At 45.2% G+C, this 9,653-nt stretch overlaps 1 protein-coding gene across 1 annotated transcript; it reads right to left on the bottom strand.

Moving 5' to 3' along the window:
* Positions 1-3: 3 nt before the first annotated feature.
* Positions 4-9,133, bottom strand: LOC131890511 (uncharacterized; the record flags this gene model as incomplete). The annotated part of the gene is given in 2 exon segments (XM_059239866.1): positions 4-2,332; positions 8,919-9,133. Coding segments are annotated over 2 exon segments (1,869 nt in total). The 5' UTR covers positions 8,937-9,133.
* Positions 9,134-9,653: the final 520 nt, after the last annotated feature.

The following is a 9,653-nucleotide window of genomic DNA, read 5'->3' as shown; positions in this document are numbered from 1 at the left end:
AGCAAAGTTCAACGTCGCACCGGAATCATTCCGTCATCCTTTTTGAGGATGGGCCCCTAGGTAGATGCACCTCCATAGGTATGTTGGCTCTCAGTTGATGTTGCAGAGGTCGCAATGAGTTGCAGAGAGATTCGGAGGTTGCTGACTAGAACTAGGACAAGTCATAAGAGTGCAACGACTGTTCATGAGCATTCAGAGTGGCCATGGGATTGAAGGTGTAGTTGAGCTTTGGAATGGAACCTAGGCGTGATTGGAACAACTTAGTCGGTGTTCCAGTTTGAGAAAATTTGCAGGTACTTGGTTTTTGTTTTCTTCGCCACTCATTATTATTATGACGGGTTGTTGCTTCTGCCAATATCATTTGAAATCACAGTTCCCATTGATTGACGAATCCATCTCCTTGGCCATTGGTCCAGGTTTTCATGGAAGGAGAACAAATCACAGCCTTGAGCTTTAGGAGACTTTTGCGGGAAGCAATACCTCAGTGTCCGGGGATGGGTGTGAACATGTTTTGATCGTTGGGAAATACCCGCAACACTTCGTCGGAATTGAGTTTCCAACTCATGTCTTCCTCAAAGCTATGACTGTCTCCATTTGTCCCAATTGACGATGACTCTGAAGCAGCCTCGGATCCACATCGCGAGGCCATCTTGGTCTCTGAGCTCGACGTTCTCGTGGAGAGGGAGGTGGAAGAGACAACTGACATAACATTGTTGGTGGATTGGGTCCATGAATCGCTCGCAAACGAATTATTGTTCAAAGGATCTAATTCAGACTGATTCGAAAGGCTAAGCACTGATCCCCAATTGATGCCTTTTTCTTCGTCCGGGAAGTGAGGGGATCCTTCCGAAGAGGCATTGATATCCGATGAAGAGTTGGAATGGCTAGGACTCGAGAAAGGGGTGAGACGAAAGGCAGAATTAAAGTCTTTTAAGGTGCTCTCGTAAGTGTCCATGTAAGGATGGGTAGAGGAATGGTGAGGGATTGCATTGCTAACAACTGGTGGACTTTGCTCAGGGGTCGTGGTGGGACCAGAGGACATTCCACTAACCGCAGAGTTATATTGAGACGGTGTCATTGTTTGATGGGTGGTTTTGTGCTGAACTCCGTTATGAGTCATATGACTTGAATCAATTGGAGCTCCGCCAGACGGGGCCCAATAATGTTGATCAATTTCCATGCCAGGGCGTCCATCCACTTGTTGGTATTGATGCTCTTGGCTCTCCACAAACACCTCTTTATCGGATTCATCTTCGATGTAACGGAGCATGTTGCAGATGAGAACAGAACGCCTTAGACTACCTTCGTGAGTTTGTCTGGCCATGTGCATCTTGTGCATGGAAAGATTCAGTATGCGGGTCCTTTGGGTCCGGTAACAATAGCTGTTTTTTCGTTGCCAACAATTGCTGTGATCACAAGCGGGTCGAGGGGGTGGGGCCATGGGGTTTCGGAAAGGTTGAATTGGCCTCCGGTACACCATGTTAGGTTTGGGTTGCATAACCGGGGTGATGGGAAGGTGATGGGAATGGCTCAATGTACCCAGTTGCATGTAGGACTTTCCATTCTCGGCGCACTCAATTCGTTGTGTGCTTTGTTGTTCTAGAAAGTGATAGGGACCTTGAGGAACTGGGGATGGAACTGTACTTTGAACAGGCAACGAAGGAGGCTGACTGTTTGAGTTTGAAGAACTGAACATGTTTTGAGACCAAAAACGATCTTGGTACAATGTTTTGGCCGGGGGTAAGGTGGTAGTTTTTACCGAACAACCGCTGCTGTCCATTCGTAAGACGGCATCGTAGAGCGGGGGAGGGGATAAGCATTCTTCTTCGGAATCGCCTTCGCTGCTGTCATCGGACAGACCAGAGTCGTACTGGTCATTGTCTTGCGAGTCCAAGGTAGTATTTTGCTGAAGTTCATAAATGCTTGGAAGGGGTTGGTGCTCCACTATGACTTTCGGCTCCACTATGACCTTTTCTTCAGTTACTGAAGCGTTTCCTGAAGAGAGCGGAGCAGGGCTTTTTGGTGCAGATAAGATGGTTGTAGGCATGGTGTTGAGAGTTGGTTCCAAAGTGTTTTCTTTTTCATCATCATCGACGATAACTTTGCTTGGAACCCCAATCCGGATGTGGATTTCATTGGTTCCTCCCTTAATGAGATCGTTACTCTGTTGGCTTATAGAAGCAATCCCATTGACCACTTCGACTTTAACCTTCTTGGCAGGAAATGCGTCTGGGGTTGCAGATTCGTATTTTCTCTTGGTAAAAAGCGACGGAGACATTCTGTTGATCGGGGAGGTCGGCAAATCGGTCGGATGTAGGCCCATCGTTTCACACTGTAAAGAAAAAAGCACGAAATATGTTGAACGATCAGAACAATTTACCAAGGCAGGTTTATTCTGCACCAATTTATCGACATCGGCTGTTCCTTGCAACAGTTTGCTCTAAAGTTGTTTCAAAATATACATCCCCAACTACTAACAAGACCGTACATTCATAATAGAGATCTAGCTTCGACGACCATCTGACATTTGGCTATATTGCGAGATGGTTCATGTCCGTTCTCTCTGTCGCAAGTTGAACGATCAGAACAATTTACCAAGGCAGGTTTATTCTGCACCAATTTATCGACATCGGCTGTTCCTTGCAACAGTTTGCTCTAAAGTTGTTTCAAAATATACATCCCCAACTACTAACAAGACCGTACATTCTTAATAGAGATCTAGCTTCGACGACCATCTGACATTTGGCTATATTGCGAGATGGTTCATGTCCGTTCTCTCTGTCGCAAGTTCAATACTCGCCGCCTCCTTATCTAGTTATGAGGCTCTAGCTCCGGAGCTTCCGAGCTCAAGACCTACTACCATTTCAACTCCTCGTCCTCGTTCTCCACCTCGTCGTGGTCCTCCGACTTATTCCTCTTCTACATAGTATGCATTCTGCTGTATACCCTCTATCGCTACGCAATACCCCTATAGACGCAACAACAAATGGTGAAGCATTCGAAGCTCAGGGAGGAGAAGAAAGAGAGGACTGAGAAGACCTGGAGGGTCGCCACTTCCCCCGGTACGCCGGTTATGGCTAAGTTTCGTTCATCCATCCTGAGTTGTGCCATTAGTGCAGAGAGGACCGACCGACTCGAAGAAAGACGAGCTGGATCTTTCAGGCTTCCTCTCCTAGGAGCAACTAAGCGAACGAACGAACGAACGAATGGAAGAGGGAACAAGGAGAAAAGATATCTAGTCTAACCACAGACTATGGACCTTGACGTAGATTCAGTTCCATCGAACATTTCAAAAAGAACATTTTAGGAAAATCGAGTTGTTTGTTTTATTGAAAAATAAATTATTTATAACAATATAAGTGCCATTCAAGAAAACTTGCAGCACAATTTTGAGGTAAGTTAATGTGGTTGAAAAAAACTGAAATCAAACTGTAAATAAATCAGTTACACCGGCACCATTATTTTTGTATTGCTCAAATGCTACATTCATAATTCGTACCAACATAGTACAGTCTGAATCAGATGTTCAATTCAATGTAAGTTTTAGGCTTCAGAGACCCAGTGTTATCTAGCTGTTGGCATACATACGTCTATGACAAAAAAACCTCGTCAGTGCTCTAGACGTTCCTCCCACAAGTGTGCACACATCCATGCTGGTCGTAACAAAACATATTTTTTTTTATGTACCACCATATGCTTGTACTTGCTTAATACTCGTCATCGAATGATAATCTAATACCTCAGTAATAATTTCAAGTATTAACCGTGCTAAAAGTTCTCCTGTGTGAATCTTCTAGCTTAATTTGTTTCAGCACTCTCGAACATTTTACACAAGTTTTCTCCACCATATATGACTTTAAGAGCACCACAAGCTCCCTGACAACGCTATGATTGTGTGCTTCGTAGAAACAGAGTGGCCGGGCTGCTTGGAAGTTGGCATCGGCGCGAGCAGCAGCTGCAATGGACCCAAACGTTGGTGGCCCTATCTCCTCTAGGTATTTCTTTGACGACGGCCCCTACGACTATTATTTTGCTTTGCTGCTCCCTCCCATCACCCGGACTCAGGCAAAGGAAGCATATCAGACCCTAACGTCATCGTCGCCCCTCAGTGCCATTGGGCAAGTCGTTCTCTTCATGCTCCTTCCTATGCTAGTGCTACGAGTGCTACCCACATGGTCTCCGCTCTTTCAACTTTGTGAGTGTGTGAGCTGAACAGAAAGAGAGAAGAGGGGAGAGAGAGAAAGAGAGAGGGAGAAAGACTGCAAGAGGGAATTCTAAACGTTGCAAAGCAAGTCGTAGAACTACGTCATGTAGAAATGGATTTATAAAACGGGAACACTGCCAGAGATCTAAACGAAGGCCACTTCAGAGCGTTACCAAAATCGAACCGCTTTAGAATGGTTCGAGGATAACAGTAGAACAAGGGTTAAATATTTTCGTTTTGCGTAGTTGGTATTAGATTACACTATAAATGTAAGGCTCGAAGTTACAATACTAAAAATATTTCCAGCCATGAAAGACCTCGCTCTAAACATTTCCAAGCATTGGGAGTGGTCGGAGCAGTTCACTGCCACGGTCCTCCTTCAACGACTAACAATACTGTTCATAAAAACACTAGCTTTAGTATAAAAATAGAGTTTTGTAAGAAAGAATATTGAATCTTGTGACACTTTTGCCATTTCTTATGAAATGTGACATTTCATGGCAGTACTAAATACAAATCGGACTAAATCAGCTAGCAGCAGCCTTCGTTATCGTGGTCGGCCTAATATTGAGGCAATGGCAAAATGAAGGAAAAAAGGCATCTTTTACTGCTTCTCCCTCGACAACTTCTCCTTCATCGTCGTCGACGTTCTCGTCCGCTCTGAAGTTAACAAACTCAGTTGAGGAGGTTTCAGCCTGCCTGCCTGACTGCCTGCCTGCCTGCCTGCCAGCCTGCCTGACTGGGAGTTCAAGTCACATGACAGACGGAAAGAGTTCCTATTGGTTGAGACCACAAGCACCTCGACTTTCCACTCACATGCACAAAATTTTCTATAGGTACATCAAGTACGAAGCAACTTCGATTGACAAGGCTAGAAAAGATAACTAGCCGTGAATGGCTGGGGGTATTGCTGTTGGAACTTTTGAAAGTAAAAACACGGAGAACCTTCTCAGAGGTTATTCTCGGCCCGGTCTGGGCTCAAGCTTGGATAGGCATGTCTTCATATATTATGAGGCGCATAATGTTCGTACATTGAAGGATTCTGGCTACCTAAATAAGTTTCAAGGATTCAAGCCACCGAAACTAGGGACTGAATTTGGTACAATTTTAAACTCGACGAGGTATCTGGCTAATGAAACGACTTATGGCGTCTAAAGAATGAGCTACCTATAAAATATATGTATGCATGATGTATATATGCACTAGTCCGTTCCTTGAATTGGACCCAGGAGTCATCTGGTGATACTGTTCACCTTCACATATCTAACTAAACCTAACCTGCACTACGTTCGTAAGTAGGAGTAGTAGTACTTCGCTGTACCCACGTACATTCTACACACAACATGGTCCGTCCTTCCTTCAACAGAATTGAAACAGCCCGCCAAGTACACGGTTCGGCGTTCTACAATCTCAACTAGCAAGTAACAGAATTCAGTGCTGCCACCTGCTTCTATTCCATCTCTGCATACAGCTCACTCCACTCATGCTGAATTCGGAGTGCCGAAGCTGGACGTCGTCTACTCGAAATACTAGTAGATGGAGCTAGTTGGGAGGAACACGAGGAGGAACGTCGTAGAGAAGTAGGCAGTGACGACTAGTGCGACTACTAGCTACTCTAGGATCAAAATCAGACATACACCGAACAGGGAGAAGGGAGGGAGTGAAGGAAGGGAGCGAAGGAAGGAAGGCGCAGGAAAGGGAGAGAGGTTGTGCAGAGTAGTTTGAAGTTCTTACTGTTTCGTGCCATAGAAGGAGCTAGAGGGGCTGGAAGAGTAAAGGAAGAGTCTCCTCAACATTTGATAGCCACTGGCAAAAAGAATGCAGACGGTCGTGCGTGGACGACGACGACGATGACGACGAAAAAGACGACGTGAAGGTGGCCGCTGAACGAGAAGAGATCTATCTTGTAACCAGCTTCAAGGGAAGGACGCACTTTCAAGATACTCGTGTAAATCCCACTTGTAGTTTCAAGGAAATGTTTATATTTATATCAAAAGCAATCGAATCAAATGAAGTAAGTTCGATGACTGCATTTTCAATATCATTTCAGTGGAACGAGTTGGACTAAAAATAGGTGTATTTTTTTTCCTCGCTACCGATGTTAGGGCATCCGGCCATAGGTTTGACTGGATGGAAAGGTTTACAAACCGGCAAAATGGTTGGTTGGTAGACCATTCAGTGACTTGCGAACATTGGAGTATTGCTCCCGAGTCGCACTAGTTGTTAAAGCCTTTAATACTTTAGAACCTTTACAACCTTGATCCGAACTAGGATCTTGGCCGAGTCGCCTACGTTACAGAGCAAAGACAAAGAGCAAATCCGGCCATTCATAGACCTCCTTGCACCCACAGCCTTGGGAGTCGGTCCAGCCGTCGGTCGTTGTGCGTTGTGCCTTCGCCTCCTTGTTTTATTTGTACCTCTTCCGAACGGCGGTCCGATCGCCGTTTGCCGGACCGAGTTGTTCCAAAAACTGGTACCAGCACAGCATTCAGTCTCAGTCTCAATCGTGAGAAAGGAAAGACACCATCATGTATCCCCGAACTGGATTTGCCCTCTGGTGCGTGAGGTGCTGCTCGGCATTCAACTGCTGCTATTAGTACTCACTGCCAGCCACACCGCTGATCGAACTTGTAGTACAACGCTCAGCAAATGCAACCAGAAGCTTCATGACTGCTGAGTGCTGACGCCTGTTCCTTCTCTGACTAGGCTTCATCTCCCCCTCTGTTGCAAGAGGCCATAGCCACGGAGGATCTGGTCGAGCAGAGACGATTGCTGCTGGTGATATTGCAGCTGGACCGGTCTCAAAGAAGAACGACATGATCAAGCAAGGGACAAGGGAGAAGGGGGGGGGAGGGGGGAAGCGGGTAGAAATGCCTACTATACCGAAGACCAACTAGGGAAGACTACAGACTACAGACCACCGGACTATGAAGGGAAATCCTGTAGGCGTGCCTGGTACCGATAGTGGTAGTGGTGGTACCATTGGTACTACCACTGGTATGTGTTCTTTTCGAGCTTCGTACACAACTAGCTAACTGAGAAAGAACGAAAAAGAGAGGGCCAGCGTAGTGAAGGATAAACGAAGGAGCTAAACAAGAAGAATTCTTTGAACCCGATCGCAATGTTTCCTCAAAATTGTGGCCGGCATTTGGAACCCTGGTCCATGTTGGGAAAGAAAGAGAGGGTTCCAATTGCGTAAACTGTGCATGAACGTTGTTATTCCAGATCTCGGTATTGGGAAGATAGCGACGTCGTTTGGAATACGCATCAAAGACTTGGGTCTGGAACTTGGAACTAACTCGAGGGCGTTTGAGAAAGATTGCTGAGAGAAGTGATCCCTTTGAAATTACAAAAGGAACTTGGTCATGGGACCCAAGAATGGCAAGCAATTGCCCAAAATGGAGAGCTGCTCTCTTTTGAGGAACACAATTGAAGCTAAGTCATCCACGATGAACGTCGAGTTGATCCTGACATGGTTGTCTAAAGCTCTCAATCATTTTGTAGCTCTAAACCTAAACCAGATATACGATTTACTAGAAATGTTTAAAAATCATCTAGGTCAATAGTTTGGGTCCAAAATATTTGCTCATGTGGTACTCCCTTTTAAGTCCATAAGGAGGCCAATATCTTTAACGAATCGCACTCAAAGAACACACTTTTGGCATGTATGCATGTATGGAGGTATGTTTGAGCACTTTCAAGATTCTACAAAGCACATGGAGCTCCACATTACCACTCCTGAAGATTCCCGCTCGACATTTGAATGAGTGTCATTGTGGAACAATCAATTTTCCCTGTAGTACCGGCAGTTCTCACTCGCTCGTCAGTTCGGCTAATTGTCTCTAGGTCTACTTGCCTTCATTGACAAGTCTTAATGGAGGTGATGGTGTGGTACTGCCACTGAGACTGCTGTTGCTGTTGTTCTGGGTGCGCTTAACGCCCTAACCTTATGCGCTTTTCAATCGCCTGGCCAAGTGTTGTTATTGATGTACTTAGAAGGGTCAATTCGGGTCATGAGGATATCGCGCATGATACAAATCAAGAAAAGGAATAGCGCATGGCCGTGCCAGTTCTGATTTCTAGTAAAACACCTAGCTATGCTTTTTCTATGCACAAGGCAAGCGAATTGAACATGGTGTGCATGTAAGTTAACATGTTGCACAGTTTTATAGTTAACTAACGCAATTCTGTGGAACAGCTTGGTCTAGAACTCAAAATGTTCACTTTTCGGGAACCAACCATTTTCTTCACTAACTTCAGAGAATAAGCAAATACTGACAACACCGGATTTGAATCAACAAAATAACTGATTTACCTCCTCACAGCATTCTTAAGCCAGATCCAGTAACTATCCAGCATTTAAAAACCTTGGAACCCAAGCAACTGGTCCCGCCAAAATGTTGTGTTCCACTTCAGCCATTGGGTCCAAAACGCTAAAACCGCACATAAGAAAAAAATATCCAGAGACAAATTTTAAAGCCGAGTTCCTTACATTCAAAACAAGAAGATATTGACAAGCACCCTCAGCTTCTCGAGTAAAAAACAACTTTGTCTAAGTTTAAAAGTAACACAACAATCAAAAGGTACATTGTACCAATTGTAAACAAATCGAATTGAGACATTTCTTTGGGAATGATAACCCGTATGGAACAACTCAAATCACTGTAAGCTTCTTCCTAATACGGCACAAAAAAATGACAAAAGTTTGACCTACCTGCAAATCCTCACTCATTGTTTATACCATTCCGGTTGAATATGGAAATATGTCAAATTACACGTGTTTACTTTTAGCACTGGGACCGACACAACCTTTTTCGAGAAGCGATAGAGCTCAATTGGCTGTAAGCTAGTTCAAGCTTATTCTCTTCCATCCATACTCGAAGCAAACGACAGAAGACCGAGCGAGCGAGCGAGCGAACGAGCGAGGGAACGAGCTCAGTCCAAGGAACTACGGTGCTAGATCCCACTACCCGAGGATGTGGTAACGCTCCCGGTAAAACTTACTAGGGAACGAGCAATCGACCAGCTCTAGCACTGTAGCTTGTTCCTGAGGACTGACAGTCCTCTCTTGGCTGTAATCGCTGTAATACTAAGGCGTGTTTCCTAGGCAAGATCCCGCTGGCCGGGAAACGCCTCTTCGAATACAGTATGTCCGACCACTTCACAGTGTGCACCTACACAAATTGCCGGGTTCTTTATCTCTGTTGAGGGAGTCGAGCTCCTACTCAGTCTTGGTGCTTGATGCAAAGAGCTCTTACATACAGTAACTGAACGAATCAACTTTGGCTTGGTGGAAGGACTTCTTCCAACCACGGATCCAAGTCACTTCTGGACAGGTTCTTGGCCAAGACGAAGGGTCTTTCGAGACCTCGCGATCAACGGTTGATGAGCAACAAATACTTGCGTTCCAGGATCGACTTCTTCGGGATCGGTAACCACAGTAATGGCA

This window comes from Tigriopus californicus, chromosome 11 (genome assembly GCF_007210705.1).
Source record: "Tigriopus californicus strain San Diego chromosome 11, Tcal_SD_v2.1, whole genome shotgun sequence".
NCBI lineage: Eukaryota > Metazoa > Arthropoda > Copepoda > Harpacticoida > Harpacticidae > Tigriopus > Tigriopus californicus.
Note: the sequence above shows the minus strand (reverse complement) of the source record. Positions and strands in the feature narration are given on the sequence as shown.